At 40.6% G+C, this 26,148-nt stretch overlaps 2 protein-coding genes across 5 annotated transcripts in view; one reads left to right on the forward strand and one right to left on the reverse strand.

The window, feature by feature from the left end:
• Positions 1-26,148, forward strand: part of CLUAP1 (clusterin associated protein 1) — an 80,905-nt gene that overhangs the window by 13,940 nt on the left and 40,817 nt on the right. The window contains exons 1-4 of one of the 4 annotated variants that reach the window (XM_078152646.1): positions 19,834-20,032; positions 20,654-20,707; positions 24,275-24,386; positions 25,130-25,214. In XM_078152646.1, coding sequence (XP_078008772.1) covers positions 24,286-24,386; positions 25,130-25,214 — 186 coding nt within the window. In that variant the 5' untranslated portion in view covers positions 19,834-20,032; positions 20,654-20,707; positions 24,275-24,285. Of the gene's footprint in view, positions 1-11,066; positions 11,236-19,833; positions 20,033-20,653; positions 20,708-24,274; positions 24,387-25,129; positions 25,215-26,148 lie in introns of those variants that run through there. The other 3 variants (XM_078152644.1, XM_078152645.1, XM_020995661.2) reach the window with 3 other exon arrangements.
• Positions 4,506-7,391, reverse strand: CUNH16orf90 (chromosome unknown C16orf90 homolog). The gene is made up of 3 exons (XM_020995503.2): positions 7,313-7,391; positions 6,231-6,590; positions 4,506-4,663 (listed from the first exon to the last, which is right to left on the reverse strand). The coding sequence occupies exons 1-3, from the start codon at positions 7,356-7,358 to the stop codon at positions 4,506-4,508; spliced, it is 564 nt and encodes a 187-aa protein (XP_020851162.1). The 5' UTR covers positions 7,359-7,391.

The raw sequence follows: 26,148 nt of genomic DNA on the forward strand, positions 1-26,148 counted from the left end.
AAAAAAAATCACCTTTCCAAGTCCAAGTTGTATGTGTATGTATATGTATGTGTAGGGGGGAAGGAATGTGGCTAGACAGCAATTCTACTGAAAAAAGATCTCAGGGTTTTAAGAAAATACAAATTGAATATGAATTAACATCGCATTCTGGCATCCAAAAAAGCTAATTTCAACCTTAAACTTCATTAAAAGAGGTATAATATCCAACACTAGGGAGGTGATGGTCCCACTGTATTCTGTCCTGGTCAGACCACATCTGACGTATGTTTGGGCATTACATTTTAGGAGAAACATTTAGTTGGAGAGCATTTTGTTTGTGTGTGTGTGTGTGTGTGTGTGTGTGTGTGTGTGTGTGTATTACTTCCCTTCATGTATTCTGTATTATAACTAAACTGGCCTACTTGGTATTCACCAAACTTGGAATTCTGTCTCCTGCCTCCATAGCTTTGTGCAGGCAATCTTCCATTCCTAGAATGATATTATATATATGCTATATACATACACACAGACACACACATATATGCTGTATACACACACATATATTATTATATTATACATACATTATATATATATGCTATATATACACACATATATTATACACACCTTATATATATATATATATATGCTATATGCTATATATACACACACACATATACATGTGTATGTGTGTGTGTATGTGTGTGTGTGTGTGTGTGTATCCAGCCTACACAACATTCTGTCTGCATGTAGCTTGTAGCCCGCGAAAGGATTTCGGGGACTCCGAGAAAAATGCAGAGGATGTAGAATAGGCCTATATAATATACTGTCCTCAATGCCTGTGGGGCTGTACGTTGTGCAGGCCTCTTGGAATCCTGAGCTTCCTTCAAGGCTCTGCTCAGGCACCAAATCTCCCATGAAACCTTTCCTGATCCTCCTGGTGTTAATGCTCTCTCTTCAATTATCTTGTATTAACTTATGCTTACGTGCATCCCCAAGGAAAATGTAAACTCCTGGAAGGCAGGGACTTTTTACTTTGTATAGGATGTCATCTTTGAAAAAAAATATTAGAAGGGTCAAAGGAAGATCCACAGGGGACTCTATTCAAAACCTTTTACATTAGCATAACTCCTGAAAGATCTAGATAATTATGCCCTATGAAAATCACTTGCAGAAATTTGGCACACTGTCCTGAGAATTTAGGGGGACGTGACGGCTGTCTTCAAGCATTTGACTGTCAGATGGAAGAGGCTTTGGACTTATCTGCTTGGCCCTAGAGGGCAGAATTATAGCAGCAGTGGGTAGAAGTTGTGGAGAGGAATAGTTTGGCTTGATACAGGGAAAACTTGCTAAAAATAAGATATCTAAAAGTGGAAAGGGCTGCTTGTATGGTGGTGGGTTTCTCTTCACACAGTATCATCAAGCAAAGGCTGGATGACCATTTGTAAAGTATGCTACCAACTACATTCTTGTCCAAACCTGAGGTTCTGTGGTAAGAACTTTCAATAAGACATGCTTAGCACTCTCCAGCAATGAAACAGGCTGCCTTGTGAAGTATCAGGTTCATTCAGCACTGGAGACACTTGTATCTAGCTTATAGATGAGCTTCATGTGAGCTCATTTATGGAAAGCCTTTACACACTTTAAAGCTCCCTATAAAATTAATATAGCCAAGCCTAATAGCTATGATAGCAATTTATATAAGACTTCAAAGTTTGCAAAACACTTACAAATATATTTTATCTTCACAACCACCTTATGAGGTGCTGTTATCCCTATTTTAAATATGAGGATACTGAGGGAACCAGAGGGTGATTCTTCCTAACTCTAGGTCCAGTGTTTTATCCATTGCAACACTTAGCTGCCTCAATTTCTTGAGATTTGATGGAGGGATTTGGGATGAATCTCATACTAGATAATCTTGGAGTTTCGTATTAATCCAAAGATTCTGTGATTCTAAGATACCCTAGTATGCTATAGACTTCTTTAGTCACAGATTGCAACCTAGGACTTGTTCTTGGCTGTACAGGAGTGAATCTTCAGAGGGTATAAGGCTGCCATCTTTTAAAAGCGCCAGTCAGGCCAACATGTGTGTCGGTTGTTGGAGTCCTACTTAATTTTACTATTTTACTAAAGAGTTGGAAACACTCAGAATCCTCTTCTCCACCCTGGTACATCATCCCTGTTGCTCCCAAAGTGTTGTGTTTCTCAGGCCCCAATTTTTTTTAATGTTTTATTGATGCTTTTTAAAAAGTTGCTTCTACTTCCCAATGACTTTTCCCCTCTACGAGCCCTCCATTTTAACAACTAAGTACAGTTAAGCAAAATAAATCAACACATTCGCCCTGCCTCATAATGGATCATTAATTCTGTACCCTTGACTGGACCACTTACGTGCCAAGGTCAGCCCCCAGTTTCCTTCCCTTTCCGAAAGATTTATTTCTGGATGCCTGCTATGATTTCTTTGGGGGAGTGGTTTGAGGCAAGCGTTTTAACTCCTTGAGAGCAGGATTTCCCCCCCCATCTTTATATCCATATCACCTAGCACAGTGCTTAGCACTTGACACTGAAATGCTTGTTGAAAACATTTCTCTAAATAATACATTTCAGTACCATGGAGAGGCACCATGGTATGATGAGAGAGCAAGCTCTGAATTGGGTGGGAGTAAGACCTAGATTCGAATCCTGATTCTGCTACTATGAGTCACTTTTTCTAGACCTCCCTCAGCTTCTACTCTGTACAATAAGGAGTCTGGACTCATTTATTTACAAGTCCCCTTCCTGCTTTGGCATTCTATGATGGCTTCCTCCCAGCCCTGCTTTGAGATATTTCAGCTTTCCCTCTGCCCTGATCCCTCCCTCATCAATGTGCTCCCTTGGGACAGCAGAGCCTAACAAAAGTGGCAGGTACTGGGAGCCAACACACTCCTGGTCCTTCCCTTTTTCCTAATACCTGGCAGGAAAGACTGTGGGCTTGGCTCATGGGGGCAAGACACGTGATCCTGTGCCTGTCCCAATTTCTATTAACTAGAGAATATGTTTACCAAGTAAGGGAATCTGACTAGAGGCCTAGGGAAATGAGAGGGAAGAGCTAAAACAGTAACTCTAATGATGGAATTAGGCATATGGGGGAGAAAACTTGGAGACAGAGGAACCATATACCACATGTATTGCTACAAATTCCACCAAATTCAATGTCCTTGACAAGAAGATTAACTTCCCAGGTGGCACATTGGCTCCTACTATCCCACCTCACTCAAATAGCTCTTAAGAGCCTGGTGCCCCGCAGGCCATCCATGTTGGTAGGGTAGAGCTGGAGATATGAGGACACCCCAAATCCTCATTCACAGCAGCTGCTGAGTAGCCCCAAATAAGGTAGGTAGAATTCCAGAGAGGAGTAATCCCCATGTCCTTTTAACTTGACCCTTTTTCTGGGCAGATGGAGTGTTGGCATATGACACCTGTATGCATCACCTCCTGTCAGGAAGAGAGATGCAAGGATACCACAGACCTCAGCCTGAACCCCACAGAGGACCCAGCAGGCAATCCTCCCCTTCCCTCAGTCCTCCTCATCTGTCCTCCCAGCCCTCCCCCACCTCCCACCCTTGCACAGCTTGCCTATTGCCAAGCAATGTGGCTAATGCAGAGGTTGCAGCAGATTTTCCCCTTCCCATTCACAGCAGTTTCTTCCTATTAGGGATCAATGGAAGGTCGATCCCCCAGCATTGACTGACCAATTGGAGCCAAGCCTGAGAGACAGTGAGAACTCAGGATCATAGAGTTAGAGCTGGAAGGGACCTTGAAGGCCATTTAGTACAACCTCCTCATTTTAGTTTCAGAAAAGTGAGGCCCTGAAAAGTGAAGGGAAGACTTGCCCAGGGTCATATAGGTAGTATCAGAGATGGTATTTAAACCCAGGTCTTCTAACTCCACATCTAGCATTCCATCCACTATGACAGGCTGTCTCTTTAAGGGATTGGTACATAGGCAGAAGTGGGAAGGGAGACCTGCAGGCAGGTTTAACAATATATACTATTAGAAAAGAAAGGGGTAACCCTGACCCCAATACCCAAGCCCCTGATATTTGTTGGTGATCTCCCTGGGCCTTCTGGGAATGTCCTTTTGTAAACCTGGGCAGGAGGCAGGGGCCTAGAGGCAGACTTGAGGATGGACAGACCTCTCCCTTTATTCAGATGTAGGGCCTGCTGGTTCCCAGGCCTGCTCGACTGGGATTATCTGCCTTCAACACCATCTCCAAGGCAATAGAGTATGTAGTGCCTGCCCAGGCTGCTTGGACCACTGCCCCTGCTTCTCCTTTCTCCGACCCTCAGGCGGGAATCTTTTCCCTCTCCTCTCACTTCCCTGAGACCACAGTCGGACTTCCCTTCGAGGCAACTTCCTCAGCTGTCTTGGCATCCTGGAGGGCTGCTTGCCAGGGGGCATTTGGAGAGTCTGGACCTGTAGCCTCAAGCCATTCCCTCCGCCTGCCCTCAGAGCTGGGGAAAGGAGCCCTGCTGCTTGGGACTGCCCTATGGCCTCTCCTGGGCCCCGGGCCGGGTCCTCTTGCACATAGGACGTGTTGACTCCTCCAAGGCTCCCCAAGACCTCTTGGGCCTGAAGCCTGAGCCCTCGGGTGGCCAGGGCTGGGAGAGGGCACCCTTGGTTGGATCGGTGCTGGAGCTGGAAGCTGAGGAAAAGGGGAAAGACACAAGTCAATTATCAGACTGTGTGGCATGGGGTGGCAGAGTGAAAATGGGGGCACACAGCCCAGCCTGTAACTTCCATTGTGGATCAATGGACAATCCCAATATTCTATACAAACATGAGTTTCTGTGCTCTCTTCCTCTCTGAAAGAGCTTTAGAGGACAGGTAAATGTACACTTACCCCTCCCTCCCCCCCACCCCATCCCCAGGAGTTGGGACAACCTAAGGGATGATCTGAAGCCCAAAGAAGCTAAGGGGCTTAGTTAAGGGTCTTCTCACTCTCAAGCCAAGGCTTTTTGTCTATGCCAACAATGTTTCCTGGTCCTGACCCACACAAGGCCACACTTCTTCCTGAATTAGGAAGGGACACAGTGCTCTTTACCTGGGGTCTAAGGGAAAGAATTATGGGTCTCTTGGGCTCAGATTGGCTCAGGCCATGGTTGCGAGGTCACAAGGAGGCCACAAGAGGAAAAAGGCCTGGGACCTTGGGTGTCTACAGGGGAGACAAGGAAGGTCTAGAAGAAAAGTCTAGAGAAGGGGATTTAAATATACTCAGCCACATTCAGTTACTCACATACACAGCCAACACATACACGTGGCCCCAGTTACTATCCACAGACATAAACCACCAGTTCCCCTGTATATTCTTACACACTTCCTGCAATACATATTACATGTGTAATTATAAATTGTATATAATACACATGTTTGTGTACATGTAATATGTAGTAACAATATATATTCAATATATGTGTATGTATAGTGAATACATGTATGATATAATATACACACATCTTAGTACCCATGCTTCACATGCCTAAACATACATATGCAGCCACCACGAATTATCCCCATATTCACCTCCAATCAACACTTCACATAAATACACTCAGTCATCTCTCACATTCTCCACACAGATTCATATCTAGCACATATCCATACCACATACATCTTCATCCAGTTACCCAAACACACACACACAGACACACACACACACACAGTCACACCCATACATGACGCCCAGGTACCAATATATATCCAGTCATCCCCACATACCCCCACTACTCTTCAGTGCCTATGCACTCGGCAACACCCATACCCACATAGTCCCAGCTACCCAACAAAGCACCCTGTCAACCCTTCCCCCTGCCCCACGTAACTATGCATCCCTTGTCCCTACAAAATTACTGCCTTCTCTCTGTCCCACTCTGACCCATGACCCTGGGCACACAAGAAGATTTTTCTGCTCCCTGATCTGACTGGTCTAGCGTAGATGGAGTTTGAGAGGAGGGAAGAAGGATAGCAGTTAGACTTACCAATACTTGAGCTGCATAGACCTCAATGAATTCTTGCTACTCCTTGTCTTATGAGTTTCTACCCCAAACACTGCCAGTTCTCCAGGCTGTGCCACTGGAGAGGCTTCATGATGACAAGACACCCACCCTCCTTAAGCCCCCCTTTGAACACCCTGCTCCCCGGGATTGCTCCTATGTTGGCTGGGCTGGGGCACCTGTCCTGCTTTCCTGGAGTTCTGTCATGTGCATCCTCACCTGTACTCCCTAGGCTCTCCCTGGGTGGTTGGGGACCTGGTGAATCCAGGGGGTGGTTGGTAGAGCTCAGAAGGCCAGGAAGATCGAGGGCCCATGCCCCGCCCTTGGGCAGGGGCCCTACTCGTGGCAGGCAGCCCCCTGCCATTAGCCTCCCCAGCCAGTGGCTCTCGCACTGGCCGGCAGGTTGCATGCTGCTGGGCAGATAGAGTGCCAGGCTCCGAAGGTGACGAATACGGAAGTTCTTGGGCTTGCTGCCTGGTGGGCTGGGGCACTGCTGCCTCCGGGCCCCTAGGCCCCCCTCGTAGATGTTGGGGGGAGTGTCGGCACTGCCTGGGCAGCCCAAAGTCAGGTTCACTGCATCTACGGTGAAAACACAGACTCCCTTGAGAGGGGGAGGGGGAACGCTCTGGGTGAGATACCCAGGGGAACCAGCCAACTTTCTCTTCCAGCTAATGCCCTGGGTCCCCCTCTTTCTTTCCTTCTGTTTAGGGCTTAGTCTAAATAAACCTGAGTTCATTATAAGTCCTGCCGGGCCTCAGGTTTCCCTCTGTCAAGTGGGGTCATTCATCTCTAGATGGATAGGTAAGCCTCATTTTCCTCATTTTCAGAGAACTTTGAGGACAAAAAGAATAAAGACCTTTGGTGATGGGATGGCTTGAGACTTTAGGAGGCCACGGGGTTCAAGTCTGTGCTCACCACTTACAGGTCCATTCAAACTGGAAAGAGTTCTCTTTGGAACTACTAGACAGTGGGTAGCTACTAGAGAGACAATCCCTTCTTGAAGCTTTAAGTGCTTTCCATTCTATCCCTCCCCATCTTAGAGATGGACGTGGTTTAGGGACTATCATTATTTTGGTACCAGTTTAGAGGTGAGGAAACTGGTCCAGAAAGAAGTGATATGACCAAGGCCCACACAGCCTACTGTTATCTCTTGATAAGTAGCTACTCCTCAGCTTTGGTGGGCTTGTATCTAGCGCCGTTATTATGCTGATGGCCCGGGAGGATGGGACAGATTTCTCTTTTTTACCTCTTCAGTTCATCTCCGCCTTTCCCATCCTCCTATATCCTCCCCAGTACAATACCTTCTCTTATTCGCAGCTCAGAGAAAGCACAGACCAAAGCCTCCATTGAGGTCCAGTGTGGCTAGCTGGAGAAGCTGCCAGGGCTCCAACACCTTGGGTCCTCTCAAAATATCCTGGCCTAAAGTCTGGGGCTGCATGGCAACCCTGCTGAACAGCTTTGTGATGTCATAACTGGGAATACCACCCTTTCTTCCCCTGCCTGTCAGGGAGGGCCAGGGTGAGGATAAGGTAATGGAAATGTTAATCAAGTACCTCTTGCTGCCAGACTTACCTCCACTGACCCAAGCTTAGACTTGATCAAGAGTCTGAACACACAACAGGGTCTAGTGCCAAAGGTGAAAAAACACCGATAGGAGTCACATTCTCTGACTCTGTGGATCATAGACATCAGGAGATTTAGAGCTGGAAATGATTTTAAAGATCATCTATCTAGTTCAACCACCTTGTTTACAAATGAAGAAAATTGATTTTAAGTCACTTGCTTCCAATAGTCACACAGGTGGTAAGAGTTCCAGAACTAGGATTTGAATCCAAATTCTAAAGCCACCATTTTTTCTAATAACTATCATGCTAACTAGCTGGGTAACTATAGGTAAATCATACTTCACCTCTCTAGCCTCAGTTTTCTTATCTGCAAAATGGGAATAATAAGCCTAGTCTCTCCTCTACCTGACATTCCTTCCATTGTAGATAAAGATAATTGCCATACTGAGCCCTTCCCATCTCTCCTCAGCCACTTACTGGCTTAGGGACCCTTGGAAAGTCATTTAATCTTTCTGGGCCTCAGTTTCCTCATCTGAACTAGCTAGGGAGCTCTAAGATCCTTTCCAGCTCTAACTCTATGATTAACCCTGACTACCATGATTGTGGTCATCTCTTAGCCAAACTTATCGTAATTCCCCAAGAGAGATTTTTAGAGTTTTAGCATTTAGAGCTAGAACAGATTTTAGAGGTCATCTAGTCCAAGTCTCTAATTTTATAGGTGTGAGGCAGCTGAGAGCTAGATACATTAGGCAACATGCCCCAGATCACATAAGCAGTAGGTAGTAGAATCAGGATTTGAATCCAGGTCAACTTATTCAAAATCCAATGTCTATCCCATTACATTAGGCTTGTGTCCCTACTAAGTCTGCTCTTCTCCATGTTAAATATTCCTGCTACCTTTGACTGATTGACACATAGCATGGTTTCAAGCTCCTTCACTTTCCCCTATATGAGTTCTAGACTGTTAATGTCTTTCTAGAAAAGGAGCCAAGGAAGAGTAAGGAATAGAAAGGAGAACAAGGGCTCAGCCACGTGGTGTTTCTCCTTAGTTGCCAAAGGGATGCTCTAAGAAGTCCTGAGCCTTTAGCTGAATTGCTACCTTTCTCAGAAGAGTTAGGGTGGCACCCAGTGATCTCCACTCCATCCCCCATGCCTCCCCAAGTCATCCTGTATTGCCTGTATATAGATTTGAGATGGATGTTGTATCCCACCCAACCCATGGAAAATACATCCTCATTGAAGATCTATCTGGCTGAAATTTTTGCTTTGGGTTTTGTATTCTTAGCACCTAAACTACCTAAAACATAGCAATGGTAAATAATTGAATGCTGCAAATGGTGAGCCCCCACTTAAAAAAAAACAACCCAAGATGAAAAAACCCCACAATATCCAGAGATGTTAAATTAAAGTGGGGAAGAGGGTATTCCGTTTACAGAAGGACTTGGCTGTAAGATCACTGTAAGAATAGATTCCTTGGTAAGTACTTTTGCCCTGCTTGGAATGCCCTTTTTACTCCTCCCCGCCTATTCAAGTCCCCCTCCCTCCTTCAAAGCTTACTTCAAAATGCCAAGACCTTTCCCCATGCTACTCCCAGAAACACAAACAGCACACTCCTATCATTTCCCCCCTGGAGAATGACATTAAATGCTCAGTTCTTTTGTTGTTGTTGTTGTTTGTTTGTTTTTAAATTTTATTAATTTATTTTGATTTATCAATAATAACTTCCATATGCTTTTGAGTTAAAAATTTTTTTTTAAATTTTTTTAGGCACTTGGGGTTAAGTGACTTGGCCAGGGTCACACAGATAGTAAGTGTTTTAGTCTGAGGCTGGATTTGAACTCAGGTCCTCCTGACTTCAGGGCTGGTGCTCTATCCACTGCACCACCTAGTTGCCCCGAGTTTAAAATTTTTCTCTCCCTTCCTCCCCACCACCCTCCCCATGACAGCACACAATCTGATATAGGCTATACATTTACATTCCTATTAAACATATTTTCGCATTAGTGCAGTTGTAAGTAAAAATTAAAACCAATAGGAGGAACCATCAGAAAGAGGAACCAAAACTCAACAGAAGAGAAAAAAAATAGCAATTCAACTTCCATAGCTGCATGTGGGTAGCATTTTTCATCACGAGGCCTCTAGAGATGTCTTAGATCCTTGTAATGCTGGCAAGGGTTAAGCTTATCAATATTAGTCATCGCACAAAGTGGCTGTTATCGTGTATGATGTTCTCTTGGTTCTGTTCACTTCACTCAGCATCAGACCACACAAGCCTTTCCAGGTTTTTCTGAAGTCGGCCTGCTCATCATTTCTTATAAATGCTCAATTCTTAAACAGAGCTGAAGCAAGTATAAAAGTTCATCTTCCAAACAGGGAAAGTGGTTTTTCAGTTTGAGGTTTTGAAGCCTATTATCCACCAAGTGCAACCCTTTTTCTCCAGCTTGGAAAGAAATAAGCTTGTTTAAATCAGAAAGAAAATGTTTCCTCTTGCCACTTTGATTCTGCTGTGAATGATTCAGAAGTAAAGCGTTGAGGTGAATTAGAAGCTAAGTCACATACAGGATTTGGAATAGACTGAATTTGCAATCTCTTAAGAAATCAAATTGGTAATGGTAAAGTTTTACCTGACAAGGTGAAAAAATGCCTGTACGCTTAGAAGTTTCATTTTTGATCAAGCAAAGAATAAAATTATTATTGTAATTCATTTCAGTTGTATGAGAAAACTTCTGAAAGTGGGAAATAAAGATGTGAGGGACTGAAAAAGGAGGAATGAAGAAAAGTATAGTGCTGAATCAGAGTAGAAAGATATGCAACTTGGAAGGTTATAGGCCTTTAATCAAAGTCCAATGAAAGAAAGGGAAAAAATGTTAAAGGAAGATGGAAACCACTTGAACTGACAGAGTATATAGGATGTAAAACTCAATTAGAGGACAATATGAAGTATGAGTTTTGATTTCCCTCAAAGGGCAGAGTATAGGACTAGTGATTTTTACCCAAGTTGGGACAATAGAAAGTCCTCGTTTTTGTCAACTCTCAAAACATCTAGAACAGGCCAAAAGAAAAGCCTAGGATTTAGAAGAATGTTGCAGAAAAGTTTAAGAAAGTTTTAGATTTCATTTAGATAGTAGGAGAATAGAAAGATTTGCATGCTTGAAAATTTGTGGACTTTGCTTGGAGAAAAGCTTGTTTCCTTCTTAGAAAGTTAAAGCTAGTTTTGATTTTTAATTACTCTGTACTAGTTTCTAAATGCAACTAGTATAGAATAAAAAATTGGTAGATGAAATGATTTTTCCATGTAAGAATTTGGAAATACATTTAACTGGGTTAATGTCATTTAATAGCAATAAGTATTATTTTGCATCTATGGTTTAAACCTATGGCATTGTTTTAAAATGTTAGTGTTATGCTTATAATTTCTCCCATTATAATTTTGGAAAGCCATTTCTATAAGGAATGCTGTTATTTTATAACATCTAACTGTTACTCTCTGGAGGTTTTTTTGCAGAGCTTGCTTCTTGAGTTAAAAGCTATCTTTCATATTCAAATGGTCAAAGTTAACGTGTTACCTTGGGAAGTCACACTGTGAGATCTTGCCGACTGAATTTTCAATCTTGGTAAAATCAACTCTATGAGGAGGAAAAGGAGCTACTTTGGAAAGGGTATGTAAATATATTCTTTTGTGAATTTCACCCTGAGACTAGGGATAATTACCTTACTAAGCTCCTCCCCCAATACGTACAGCTAAGGTGGAGGATGATTTAAGTTTGCTTATAATGTAGAAATGATTTATATGAGGAATTGTGTGACTACTGATTATGAAAATCAAGAAATAATACCTGGAATAATATGTATTTAAGTTACATCTTTGATTTGACAGACCCCAGTTTAAAAACTTTTTTGGGGGGGGCAGCTAGGTGGTGCGGTGGATAGGGTACTGGGCCTGGAGTCAGGAAGACCTGAGTTCAAATCTAAACTCAGCCACTCATTAGCAGTATGACCCTGGACAAGTTACTTAATCTTTATTTGCCTTAATCCACTGGAGAAGGAAATAGAAAGCCACTCTAGTATCTTTGCCAAGAAAACCTCATACGGAATTTCAATGAGTCAGGCATGAAAAACAACAAACAACGATACCAGTTTTTTCTATGTATTTACTTTATGTATAAAACTCCAGAATGGGAATTTCTTCTTAATTTCTTCTAAATTGATTTTTACATTAGGGCATGTTTTAACTAAAAAAGAAAGGTAAAATAATGAATTGTGTTTGGAAAAACCTTGTATGTACTTAATAAGGACTGAAGGTATATGGTTTTTTAAAATTGCTATTTATTGTTATTGCAATATGAAAAAACAACAATACGCTACTCCAAACAGTAAGCAGTGGAACTTACTATGAAAGATGGAACAAAATATCTTGGGACTAATTTGATTTCCTCTGAGTTTTGAATTGACGTATAATAGTTTGGTTGTTAAGTTGGTACTTCACTATTCTTTTTTAGAAGATTTTATTATTTTCCCCAATTACATGTAAAAACAATTTTTAACATTCTTTTTAAAATTTTTGAGCTCCAAAACCCCCCCATAAAAATAAAATGAAAAATAGTATTCTTTGATCTGCATTCAGACTCTATCAGCTTGTTCTCTGGAGGTGGATAGCATTTTTTACCATGAGTCCTTTGGAATTGTCTTGGATTGCTATATTGTTGAGAACAACTAAGCCATTCACAGCTAATATTATTGTTACACTGTAAATGTTCATTTTGTTTTTTGTTGGTTTTTTGACTGTGCTTTCTTTTACAGCATGACCAATATATAAATATGTTTTGCATGATTGCCCATGTATAACCTATATCAAATTGCTTACTGTCTTAGGAAGGGGGGAGGGGAAGAAGAGAAGGAGAGAATTTGGAACTCAAAATTTTTAAAAGAATGTTAAAATTTTTTAAATTTTAATTAAAATTTAAAAATTTTTAAATTTTTAAAAGAATGTTAAAAATTATTTTCATGACCAAACAGGAAAATGATAAATGCTGGAGAAGATGTGGGGAAATTAGGACACTATTGCATTGTTGGTGGAGTTGTGAAATGATCCAACCATTCTAGAGAACAATTTGGAACTATGCCCAAAGGGCTATAAAACTGTGCATATCCTTTGACCCAGCAATACCACTTCTAGGTCTATATGCCAAAGAGATCATACAAATGGGAAAAGGACTCGCATGTACAAAAATATTCACAGCAGCTCTTTTTGTGGTGGCAAAGAATTGGAAATTGAGAGGATGCCCATCAACTGGGGAATGGCTGAGCAAGTTGTGGTATATGAATGTAATGGAATACTATTGTGCTATAAGAAATGATGAACAGGCTGACTTCAGAAAAACCTGGAAAGACTTGTATGGACTGATGCTGAATGGAGTGAGCAGAACCAGGAGAATACTGTACACAGTAATAGTCACATTATGTGATGAGTAACTTTGATAGAGTTATCTCTTCTTAGCAATGTAAGAATCTAAGACAACTCTGAAGGACTTATGATGGAAAATGCTATTTACATCCAGAAAAAGAACTATGGAGTCTGAATGTAGATCGAAGCATATTATTTGCTCTCTCTTTTTTTTGTTTCTTCTTTCTCATTGTTTCTCCCATTGGTTCTAATTCTTCTTTATAACATGACTAATGTGAAAATAGGTTTAATATGAATGTATATTTTCAGCCTATGTGAATTTATATGACGTCTTGGGGTGGAGGGAGGGGAGAGATGGGGAGGAAATTTGGAACTCAAAATCTTACAGAAGTGCATGTTGAAAACTAAAAATAAATAAATATTTTAAAATTTGTTTTTACATGTAATTGGTAAAAAATAATAAAATATTATCAAATAAAAAAAGAGAGAGAAGATTAAAGGAAACTGAGCCAGGTGCTGGCCTTTTTAAGCAAGGAAGGAAATGGACAGGGGATTGGTATACTACAGCTACCATAATTTTGACTGGTAGGAAAGTTTAATTATGTGGACTTCAAAAGAAGAAGACGTACTAAGAGAAGAAGGCAAAAAAGAGAATCTTGAAGTGACAATGGAAAATAGAGAGTATTCCAACTCCCTTTTCAGGACCAGTGTGACAGAGAGTATGAAACAAGTTACCACTAGTATGCTGGAGAAGATAGCCAGGGACATAGCATCATTAGTGGAGGAGCCAGGTCTTGGTGAAAAGTAATGGCTATCCTAAAAAATGGAAGGAGAGTGAGGTCCAGGATGAATGGGGTGTTTGTTCACTATAGAATGGAAATTCCAGACGGCACAGTGGAAGGAGTAGGCAGGGAAATGAATACGGCTGAATTGAGGGGGACTGAAATATGAGATAACATGGGGGCTGGGAGGAAGGAATATTTTTCTACTAAATGACTGCTGATTAATTTTTACAGAGATTGGGAGAAACAGAACCCACAGAGTGGCAGATGGGAAGAGACTCTCAGTCTTCAAGGAATATTGTAGAGAAAGTTGTGGCAGGGAGGTTCCTGTATCTGTTCCTTTACTTGGGAGACTGGTGGAAGGTACAGGGGTGGTCAGGGTTTGGCCCAGGGCCTGCTCGATGAAGGTGGCTCTAGTCTCCTTCTCCTTGTTATCTGACAAAGGGGACAAATCTACCCTAGAGATTTGATTGAACTTAGCTTTCCAGATACAGCTTCCTTCCCAACCTGCCCAACCAACAGGAAGTAGGCCTAGGACAAAGCAGTCTCTGGTACCTGATTGGCCCTAGCTTTTCTGATCATCTAGAAGCATTAAAAAGTTCCAGCCACATGGAGTCTTGGTCTTTCAGATTTGGTGGGTGCCTAAGGCAATGCAAGTCATATACCTTGTAGACTACTGACCTGATGTATTTCTAGATGGAGAAGAAGGGGACCATGTCCAGAAAAGCCGAGTGCCACTGTATCCATGTTACATATTCTTACTGTGTTGGGGCAAAGTAAAGCTCTTATTAAATGTCCAATGTTCAACTTTTGAGGGTTTTATTTTGTTCCAACATCAAACCTGAATTAAGAAGGTGGTGGCATTAGAGCTGCTGCAAAAGAGCTGATCAGTGTTCCTGTGGCTTTGTTTTTATGGTACAGTTCCCTTGCTTTGTTTATGTGGACCACACTTAAGAAGAGAATCCACCTTCCATGTGGAGGATATATCTCTCACTGTAGGCAATGTTGGCAGTGACTTCCACGCTTGTACAGGAGAGGTGATCTTGGACAGCTAAGAGTCATGTATCACATACTTCAGCTTGCTTGCTATATGCTGAGTTGATCTGCCTTCTCAGACTCCACTGTATCTCTACTTTGACCTCCATAAGCACTGTTCTACTGAGTATAAAATTAGCAGGCCTCTTTTCTGCAGAGCAGCAGCAGTGATACAGTTAAAATATGACTTTTGTTTTGAATGTTTTGAATTCCCAATTTTTGCAGACAACTCTGCCAAGTGACTCTAGGCTGTCTTGCTATAAATCTAAGCACTATAACAGAAGCTGTCCTTTTGGGAGTCTCTGTCAGTCTTATTACCTTTTCTGACTTAGATGCATTCCACTGCCACAGTTCTACAGCAGCCTTCCCAATCCCAGCCTCTCAGTGCTGTTCTGGATGATGTGGTACCTATCCTGAGAAGATGTCAGATTTGGGCCTATAGTAGCTATCTGCCACAGGGATTATGGTCTCAGCTCTACCTACAGGTGCACTGGCACTTCTGTACTCGAGGCATTAAATTTCTTAACCAGAAAGTTTTCTTTGCACAATAAGGCTGCCAGTCTTTTAAGGAGCTCTTCTTCAAGGAGTGGACTGCTAGATATCTACCAGGTATTACTTCCTATTATCAGCTGACTATTAATTCAAGCTATAAAAGCATGCACTATAAAAACAAAGATCTATGCAATGAATATATTGTATGTAATCATACAATATCAAAGCTATAAGCACATATTCCAAATCATGAAAATAGTCACCAATAAGTTTTTTTTCATGTACCAACACATAAAAAATTATTGTGCATTGAGTGGGCATTTAAAGTTTATTTATCAATACATTTCAGCAGCAGACAGCATAACAATATTTTCATGCTAGCAATTGATAAGGTATGAGAAACCTTGTCTGGAAAAGCTTATAGATATACTCAGTTTTGAAAAAAAGTTTTAAAGCATAATGATGAGAATAAATAGGGCTTTCCTAGAATATTACCTGGAAAAATAATTCTAGTATAATCATTTAGAAATGAAACAACAATATCTGTGCACAGAAAAAAAATCTGCTCAGTATGGAAAAAGGTTAAAACAACAACAACGAGAACAACAAAAATAACAACAACAACTGTGAGTTCCAGAGTTGGGAGGTAAAATAACCAAAATAAAATACACGAAACTCTCCAATAGGGATCACCAACTATTCTGCTGGGGGGAAAAAAATAACACCAATGTGTTCCTCCTCCAATAGGGTTCACAAACTGTCCCCCTTGGGGGGTGAGGTGGAAGGGAAACAATTAAAATCATATCAATGTGTAATCATCACAACAATATAGTCGGGGTGGGGGGAGGTGGACCAAGAAGCCAGATGCAGGGACCAGTTCATTCAAAATTTTCAAAGCTTAGAAAAGAAAAAAAATGTGAGCAGGAGAAACGACCAGAGAAAGGCGGGGGAAGGGTTGAAAATAAAGTGCTAAAGACCAGTCCCCCATGTGTAAAAAGGTTTTTATACTTCATTGAGCATGGTGCCCGGCACATTGCTCTTGTTTGGTCATGTCTGTGTCTTTGTGACCCCATGGCCCGTAACACACCAGCCTCTTCTGTCCTCCACTATCTCTCGAAGTCTATCCAAGTTCATTTTTGTTGTTGCCATGATCCTATCTAGCTATCTCATCCTCTGCCATCCCTAATCTTTCCCAACAGCGGAGTCTTTTACAATGAGTCCTTTTGCTCTCATTAGGCAGCCAAAGTATTTAAGCTTCAGCTTTAGCATTTGACCTTCCAGTTCAATAGTTTGAATTAATTTAAATATTGACTGATTTCACCTCCTTGCTGTCCAACAGACTCTCAAACGTTTTCTCCAGCACCACAATTCTAAAATGTTGATTCTGTGGTGTTCAGCTTTCCTTATAGTGCAACTCTTACAACCATACATTGCTACTGCAAAAACCATAACTTTGAATATACGGAGCAAGCGAGGTAATACACCTGCTTTTTAGTATGATGTCCATATTTGCCATAGCTTTCCTTCCAAGGAACAGGCATCTTTTAATTTTATGGCTGCAGTCACTGTCCGCACTGATCCTTGACACCAAGAAAAAAAAATCTGACACTGCTTCCATTTCATCTCCCTCTTTTTGCCAGGAAGTGGTGAGACTAGCTGCCAGGATCTTGGTTTTTTATTTATTTATTTATTTTTTTGATATAAGCTTCAAGCCACCTTTTATATTCTCCTCTTTCACCCTCATCAAGAGGCTTCTTAATTCCTCTTCACTGTCTGCCATCAGAGTGGTATCCTCTGAATATCAGAAATTGATATTTCTCCTGGCAACCTTAATTCCAGCTTTTGATTCATTCAGCCTGGCATTTCGCATGATGTACTCTGCATATAAGTTAAATACATAAAGAGACAATATACAGCCTTGTCATACTCCTTTTGCAGTCTTAAACCAATCAGTTGTTCCATGTTTGGTTCTAACTGTGCTTCTTTGCCAGAATACAGGCAATAGACAAGTAAGATGATCTGGTACTCCCATCTCTTTGAGGACTTTCCACATTTTTTTGTGTTCTACACAGTCAAAGGCTTTTAGTGTAATCAATGAAGCAAAAGTAGACTTTTTTTTTCTGGTACTGCCTTGCTTTCTCTACAATCCAGCAAATATTGACAATTTGATCTCTAGTTCCTCTGCCTCTTTGAAATCGAGCCTGCTCTTCTGGTAATTCTTGGTTCACGTATTGCTGAAGCCTAGCTTGCAGAATCTTAAGCATAGCCTTGCTGGAGTGTGAAATGAGCACAATTGTTCAGTAATTTGAACATTCCTTGGTATTGTCTTTCTTTAGCATTGGACTTAAACTGACCTTTTCTAATCCAATGGCCATTGCCATGTTTTCCAAATTTGTTGGCATATTGAGTGCAGCACTTTAACAGCATCATCTTTTAGGGTTTTAAATAGCTCAGCTGGAATTCCATCATCTCCACTAGCCTTGTTGTTAGCAATGTTTCCTAAGGCCCATCTGACTTCATTCTCCAGGATGTTTGGCTCTAGATTAATAACCAAAGCATTATGGTTATCAGTGATGTTAAGATCTTTCTTGCATAGTCCTTTTGTGTATTCTTGCCACCTTTTCTTAATCTCTTCTGCTTCTGTTAAATCCCTACTATTTTTGTCTTTTATCATACCTATTTTTGCACAAAACTTTCCCTTGCTATCTCTAATTTTCTTGACCTCTCTTGTCTTTCCCATTCTATTGTTTTCTTATATTTCTTTGCATTGCCCATTTAAGACTTTATCTCTCCTTGCTCTTCTCTGGAATTCTGCATTCAGTTGGATATATCTTTCCCTTTCTCCTTTCCCTTTCCCTTTCATTGTTTCATTATTAGTAAAGTCTCATCAGACAGTCATTTTGCATTTTCTTTGGAATTTTTTTGTTGCTGTCTCCAGTACAATGTTTACAACCTCTAAACACAGTTCTTCAGGCACTCTATCTACCAGATCTAATCCTTAAAGCTATTCATCACGTCCGTTATTTGGGTCATACCTACGTGATCTGATTTTTTCCCTGCTTTCTTTAAGTCTGAATTTTGCAATAAGAAGATCATGATCTGAGCCACAGTCAGCTCTAAATCTTGTTTTAACTGACTGTGTAGAACTTTTCCACCTTTGGCTGCAAAGTATATAATCAGTCTGATTTCCACATTTCTATATTGACCATCTGGTGATGTCTACGTGTAGTCTTGACAAAACTCTATTAGTCTTTGTCCTGCTTTATTTTGTATACAAAGGCTGAACGTGCTTATTATTCCAATTTTCTTTAGATGTCTTTCTTTAGTATTTCTATCCCCTATGATGAATATGACATCTTTTTTTTTAATGTTATTTCTAGAAGACACTGTAGTCTTCATAGAACTGATTAACTTTGGCCTCTTCGGCATCAGTGGTTGGAGCATAGACTTGTACTATGATGCTGAACAGTTCTCCTTGGACTCAAACAGACAGCATTCAGTGGTTTTTGAGATTATACCCCAGTACTGCTTTTCTCACCCTTTTATTGACTATGAGAGCTATTCCATTTCTTCTAAGGGATTCTTGCCCATAGTAGTATATACAATGATCATCTGAGTTAAATTCACCCATTTCTGTCCACTTAAGTTCACTGACACCCAAGATGTCAATGTTTAATCGTTTTAATCTCCTTCACTTCTAGCTTAGCTTGGTTCATAGATCTTACATTCCAGGTTCCCATGAACACAGTAGACAATAAATGCTTCTTGGCTAACACTTTTAATGAGGGATAAGAATGATTAAATTTGGTCTTAGTAGCTTACATTAACTTTGGCAACTTCTGTAAAGGTGTTGGAAAGCAGAGGCTGAGACAAAGACACACAGAAGGGCAGGGACAGGACAGCAGGGATTGAAGACCCATTTGTTGTTTTCCACTAGGCATCTGAACTTCCTACCTCCCCTCCTCCCCTCTTTCTTCTTCCGGAAGTCTCCATGAACTAATCCTTGTCCCACACAGCCCCCTACAAAACTTCCAGGGTCATGCATTCTGGGAATCTGAGTCTCCCAAAGGGGAAGCTTCCCTTCCCCTCCTAATATGTGGGGTGTGTGTATACAGATAAATAAATGAATATGCACATATATGTGCATGTGTGCTTACACACATCTACATAGACACACATATGTCTCTATATACATATATTTATATGTACATATACACACATAGTTATTTATATATACAAACATACCTTATACATATTTATTTATATGTACATACTTATAGTATATGTTTATATGTGTATATACATATAAATAAAATTACATGTGTATTATATGTGTGTGTGTGTTTGGGATGTTAAGACACTTTCTGCCTCATTGCCTGGAATAGGCTTTCCCCTGCCCTCCTCTCCGTTTTAGTTGAAGCCTGGGGAAACAGCCCCAGGTGCCTAGTTTGGGCGAGGGGCAGCCGCTTATCTCGTATGCAGAAACTGACACAAAGCCCACCAGCTTTTTTTTAAGAGTCCGAGAACCACTTTGCGCAGGCGCACACCTTCGCATTCTCCTACGTTTGGCCCGAGCCACCAGTCGTTGCGGGTTTCCGTTGGTAGTTGCCATAGTGACCGTCGGAGTCAAGCCTCCTCCTTCCCGGCTCGATGGATGGTCTCTAGATTCAGGAGCTCCTTGTTTCAAGGGCCGACTGAGGTCACTGACGGGATCACCAGTCATGTCTTTCCGTGACCTAAGGAGTAAGGTTGCCCCCAGCCCCCGGCCTGGGCCCTGCTCTTTTCCCCGGGGGAGGGAGCCGGGGATCTGAGCTGCTCCAGGCTGAGGAGGCCGCTCCTGGGCCCTGTAATCCCTCCAGGCCGCGGTCTCGGCTTCTCCGCCGCCGTGAGCCAAGCCCCGGGCTCACCCGGGAGGAGGAGGGAGTGAGGGAGGAGGGGTCGTGCGTAGGCCGACCCTTACTAACGAAGGTGCAGTTACGGGGGGCGCAGCCTTGCTGCAGCGCTGCACGGCCCGTGCTTCTTTGCTAGGTTGAGGCCGGGTGGGGGAGGGGTCACAGGCTGCGAGAGCGGAATTCGGGCTCTGGAGGGACGTACCTACCATTTCATCGTCCTTACGCCAACACTTACTAACGCAGAATGCCGCTGGAGAGGATTTCAGTAAGGCTTGGCCCATAGACCCCGAAGACCAGCCCAGTTAGACGGGCTCTCATCGGAAAGTGGGGCACTAAGTGGAAATTTTTCCTCTTGGACGGCTCATAAACACAATTTGTTAAGGCTGAAGAGATTGCAATCTTTATGGGTGTAAAGAGTATCCACCCCTTTGAAATCGTGGGCTTTTGGAAATATTTTAATATTGTATTTCAGAACTTTAGAAGACCTGAGACCTCATTAATGAAGTTATTGTCTCCACCAATGCAGGTTACTACCCACTTCTGCACCCTAAGAAGATGGTATTTTATTGCCTTAATCCCTAAAATTCATTTAGTGGTCAGCCTTCTGGTGATGAATGAAGGAGAAATAAAATATAATAAGCTGTGCAGTGATATAGTAAAGTAGATAGGCTCATCCAGTATTTTTGAGTCCTGCCTCTCTATTGTTGATTCTTTTACCTCTTCTTCTTTCACTTCTTCCCCAGCCTATCCCCTCCCTAACTCCCATCACCACCAAATCTCTATCCACTTTTGTAGAAACTGTCCTTGTATAGGATATCTGTAGCTTTCTCTTTATGGTTACTTCAACACTGTTGTCTTATGTCAAATAGATTTCTTAACAATTGTAAACTATTTAGTCACATCTTTCCTGTCCCTACTCAGAAATTGTTTTCTCATCCTGATAACAAATCCTGCTACTTGAATTCCAAATATTTTCCCGGAAACCCCTCTCCACCTTTTCTCTCTGTTTGAGTTTACCTTTTCCTCTTTTCTGTCAAAGGTATTACTTATCTATCTGCTGCCCGGAGTTGCTTGTTGGCTGTGTAACTTACACAGCCTAGATATGAGGCACTCCTGCTTAAAGTAAGATTAAACTTTTGTTGCAGAAGTTACAACATGAGGCTTCCTAAGCTAGTTTAGAATAAACCAAGCATTTTCTTTTTAATCATTGTCTTAAGTTACTTGACCTTCAGTCTTGTGGTTCACCAAGGGAGATCGGGCTGAGCTCTATACCCCAGCATGAGTCTCTTTAGTAGACTGATGTTTCCCAATCTACTTTCCCCTCTCCACCTTACCACCCCCAAGCCTCCACAAGCTTTACAATTTGATAGGATCTTCCAGAACTTATGTTCCACTAACTTAGTCTTTGAGGACCCAGGATCATCTCCATATCATAAGAGGATTTTAGTTGAGGAGGAGGATGGTAATCATAATAAAAACTGGAAGATTATATGTGCCATCCATTTATTTTACAGAGGAGGAAATTGAGGCTTACAGGGGGAAAGCTCCTTGTCTAAAATCACATAGAAAGGTAGTGGCAGAACTAGGTCTAAATATTTGGAACAGGGTTTACTTTACTGTAGCACAATGACCCTTATTTGATAAGACTTCAGGGACATTTGTAAGTGTCTTCACTAAATATATCTCTCCCTCAGGGACCATTACTTGAAATTCTTCCCTAAAGATTCACTTTATTGGGTTAAACCGTAGGCTTTCCCTTTAACTCACTTAAAAAAAATAAGATATTTATTACTTTTTTTCAATTATCAATCATTTTTTTTAATACCTCCCACCTCTCCTTCCTCTACAGAAAGAAAAATACAAAATCCTTATAACAAATAAACCTAGCCTGGCAAAACACATACCTGTATTAGCCATATCAAAAAATGTGTATCTCCTTCTGCATATTGGATGGTGATCTCTCTCTCTCTCTCTCTCTCTCTCTCTCTCTCTCTCTCTCTCTCTCTTTCGTGAGTTGGGTAGCATTCATTTTTAAGCATCTACCCACTGGAGTCATGGTTGATTGCTGCATTAAATACAGTTCTTAAGTCTTTCAAAATTACAATATTGATATTATAGTATAAATTGTTCTTCTGGTTCTGTTCATTTCACTCTGCATCCGATTGTACAAATCTTCCCAAGTTTTTCTGAAACTATCTTCATTTCTTGTGGCACAATCCATTATTATATATCATAATTTGTTCAGTCATTCCCCAATTGATAGTCACCCCTTATTTTCCAGTTCTTTGCCACCACAAGATAAAAGCTGATATAAACTTTTTTTTTCACATGTAGGACCTTCTCTTTCTTTGATATTTGGAGTATAGGCCTAGTAGTAGTGTCACTGGGTCAAAGGGCACGAATAGTTTAGTAACATTTTTAGGATAATTGCAGATTACTTTCCACAATGGCTGCATTCATGACTCCACCAACAAGATCATTGTTTCTGTTTTCACACAGCCCATTCAACATGTGTCATCCTTTGTTTTTTTGTCAACTTTCCCAGTCTGATGAGTGGAAGGTAGAACCTCAGAATTGCTTTAATGTACATTTCTTTGATTATTAGTGATTTGGAATACATTTTTCCATACATCTATATATAGCTTGGATGGCTTCTCTTTGAGAATTTCATTTTCATATCCTTCGACCATTTTCCTTTCTTCACTTTTAAAATGTAAATGTACTTGGAAAAGACATCATCAGTCTGCATTGCCTTTTTAGCATTTCTTCCCTCCAGCCTTTCTCACGGATAGCAGGGGTGGTAGGCTCAGAGACTGAAGGCTGCAAGGTGGGACAGAGGATTAACCTTTCCATAATTTACCTTAACTTTGTTAAGTGGTATTAGAAGGGTAAGAGGTAGAAATACCTAGAAAGAGGGTTATAAAAAGGTTACTGGGCATTGCTGTGCATTTGTGGGTCACCATAATGTGACATGAAGACTGGTTTTGGAGTTGCAAAGACCTTGATTTGATTGCTGGCTCATAACTTTGGAAAGTTACTGAACCTTTCTGGGGATCTTATTTTGTAGGTGAGGAGCCCAAAAAAGTTCCTTATTATAAAATGAGTATAACAATGTCTGCCCTGACTACTTCACAAGTGTTTGTGAGGCTCAAAGGAGACAAACTAATGTAGAAGAAAGAGCATTTGGAGTCAGGAAACCTAGGTTAAAATCCCACCTCTGAGACCTGCTAGCTATGTGACTATAGACAAATTATACTACACTTTCTCTTTACTTGAAAGGGCTTTATGTAAAGCATTTTGTGAACATAAAGCACTATCTATCTATCTATCTATCTATCTATCTCTGTCTGTCTGTCTGTCTGTCTGTCTGTCTGTCTATCTATCTATCTATCTATCTCAGCTGTTATTAAGTGAGGTGGTAGGGTGCTTTGTAAACTGTACGGTGCTGTACAATATCATTTATTATGGATTTAACATAAGAATTCTGACATGAAAATAGTAAGCAAAATAATAGTTAAATTAGTAGACATTTGTAATAGCAGGAACAAAATTTATAATTTTTGGTCATCATCTCATATCCTTTCTTTGTTTAAGTACATGGGAAGACTCTCTATTCCCCACTTGGTTAGCTTTTTGTCGCACCAAATTCCAAAATGTATATGAAGGTAGGACCTGAAACACTCTCTTTCTTAATCTGATTAATAATAAATCTAAATATTGTCCTGGGAGTTCAACTAATCCCCTTGTTAACTAAAGTTGAGTTAAAAAGAAAGGACAACCAGTTAACCAATTTTAATGATAAAAGGGGACAGTGATTGTAGTAGTAAATGAAATTCATAGTTAATTCCCCAAGGCTTATTTTAATTAATTGGCAATCTCTTTTACCACCAAACTTTATAAAACTTTAAACAGTAGCCAGAGTAATTGTTCTGAGTTTTATCTCTTTCTTTCCAACTAGGAGCCTTATCAACCACAGTACAGAAATAACCAAAAGGTTCAAAAAATGGAATGTTAGGATCCTAGATAATCCATAGATTAGATAAATGCCTGAAAATATAGAGCTGATTAGATAATATTTTATGCTATTGAATAGATTTTACAGAAATGATGAGGGCTCTGGGATACCCCCGACACATCTCTATGGAGAATTTTCGAACACCAAACTTTGGGCTTGTGTCTGAAGTGCTTCTCTGGCTTGTCAAGAGGTTAGTACTTTGTTAATGGTTGAACTTGATTGCTAGATTTTATTAATGAGCTTTGTGAAAATGGCTGCTTTCACAGATACTGTTGTGGGATATATAGAATAGCTTGGTGAAATTAGAGTTTAATGGGATCATTAGCTAAAAATTAACAGAGTTTATTATGAAAGGTATAAGAGAGGAGAATATATTGGCCCAAAAGAAGATTTTTCTTGGTTAGCTCTAGGTGTCTCACTCTGAACACCCAAACACATAAAGAGTACACTTGGCAGAAGTCTCTCTTGAAGCTATAATTATTAAAGGTACTGTTACAGTAATAATTTGGATTTGTTCTTGTATGAAATGTCTATTAAGATACATCAAGAAGACTGAGAAAGTTAATGCCAACAAATTGTCACTGTCTTTATAAATCTATTATCATTTCTAGTTTGGTTTATCTCTGGGTCAAGAATTGACTACTAATTGATATTTGGAGGACTTAAATCTAAATTTGAGATATGAAGAAGGTATCTGTTTTGCTTTGCATACTGGGCCAAAATTTTCATTTTAGAATTTCTTTTATTTCTTGGTCTATTCACATAGATCATGTTGAAGCTTTGGCATTGAATATAGTTTTTACTCTTGCTCATTCTGCTAGGAATGGGGAGATACGTGCATTGTCCATTTTTTGCTTTCCAAATGTGTCAACTTTGCATATTCCATTCAGTATACCTTCTAGCTGTTTGATTTGTATCTTTTTCCTGTTATAGGTATGAGCCTCAGACTGACATTCCTTCTGATGTTGAGACAGAGCAAGATCGAGTTTTCTTCGTTAAGGCAATTGCACAATTCATGGTTAGTTCATAATTTTCATAGTAAGAATCAAGGGAATTAGGAATGGAAGACTCCTGACTAAAGCTGATTTCAAATTATTTTCTGTAGTATTTCCTTTAAAATATTTTTAAAAGTTAATATCTTTTGTTTTTATATCACCTACATCTGTTTCCCCTTGTTATCTCTTCTTTCTAACCTCCTCCCAGACAGTCATGCCACTTATAACAGAGAACTAAAAAGAGGAAGAAGAGAAAACAAATTCAGCAAAACCAATCAACACATTAAAAAAGTTTGACATTTGCAGTGTTCTATTCCTGTGGACCCCAAAGGATCAGGGGTTGAGGGGGGGAAGATGGTGCAGGAGGGAGGTGGCTTGTGGGGAGCATCTTGTCATATCTCTTCTTTAGACAAGTTTGTTTGCTGCATAATTTTGCAGTATTCGGTTTTGATTGTTTTGTCTCTGTTCTTCCTATTTACATTGTTATAGTAATTGTGTTTATTGTTTTCCTGGCTATGTGAGCCAATGTAAGTCTTTCCACACTTCTCTGTATTCATCACACTCGTTGTTTCTTACAAGCACACTTTTTCACTGTATTTATGTACTACAGTTTATTTGGTCATGCCTAGTAATGTGCTGGAAATGTTCAACAGCTGCCTCGCTGAAAAAATGTGCCTGCAACACTTTGAAGTTTAATCTGCATTATTACCATTTTCTCTATCACTTTCTTAAGTCTACACAATCTGCAAAAAATAAATCAAGCCCTGATTTGTAACATTTGCAGGTTTCCAAGGTGTAAATGTTCACCCTGAAAACTTAATGATCGACTTTCTGAGCTGGCTCAAGCTCCTTGCTTGCCATGCCCCAATCCACAAGCTTCTGTTCTGTTTACAATTCTTTGCTACCACAAAAAAGAGCTGCTATTAGTATTTGAGTGTATATGGATCCTTGCTTTTT

Source organism: Phascolarctos cinereus, unplaced genomic scaffold, assembly GCF_003287225.1.
Source record: "Phascolarctos cinereus isolate Bilbo 61053 unplaced genomic scaffold, phaCin_HiC Scaffold_4;HRSCAF=312, whole genome shotgun sequence".
NCBI lineage: Eukaryota > Metazoa > Chordata > Mammalia > Diprotodontia > Phascolarctidae > Phascolarctos > Phascolarctos cinereus.

What these genes read in the sequence shown, in the direction of transcription:
- CUNH16orf90 (XM_020995503.2), bottom strand. Translation starts at nt 7,358, where the DNA reads ATGGAGGCTTTGGTCTGTGCTTTCTCTGAGCTGCGAATAAGAGAAG. An exon ending in TGAGCTGCGAATAAGAGAAG is followed by an intron (nt 6,591 to 7,312) that starts GTATTGTACTGG and finishes TTTTCACCGTAG; the next exon opens with ATGCAGTGAACCTGACTTTG. An exon ending in GGAGAGCCTAGGGAGTACAG is followed by an intron (nt 4,664 to 6,230) that starts GTGAGGATGCAC and finishes CCTTTTCCTCAG; the next exon opens with CTTCCAGCTCCAGCACCGAT.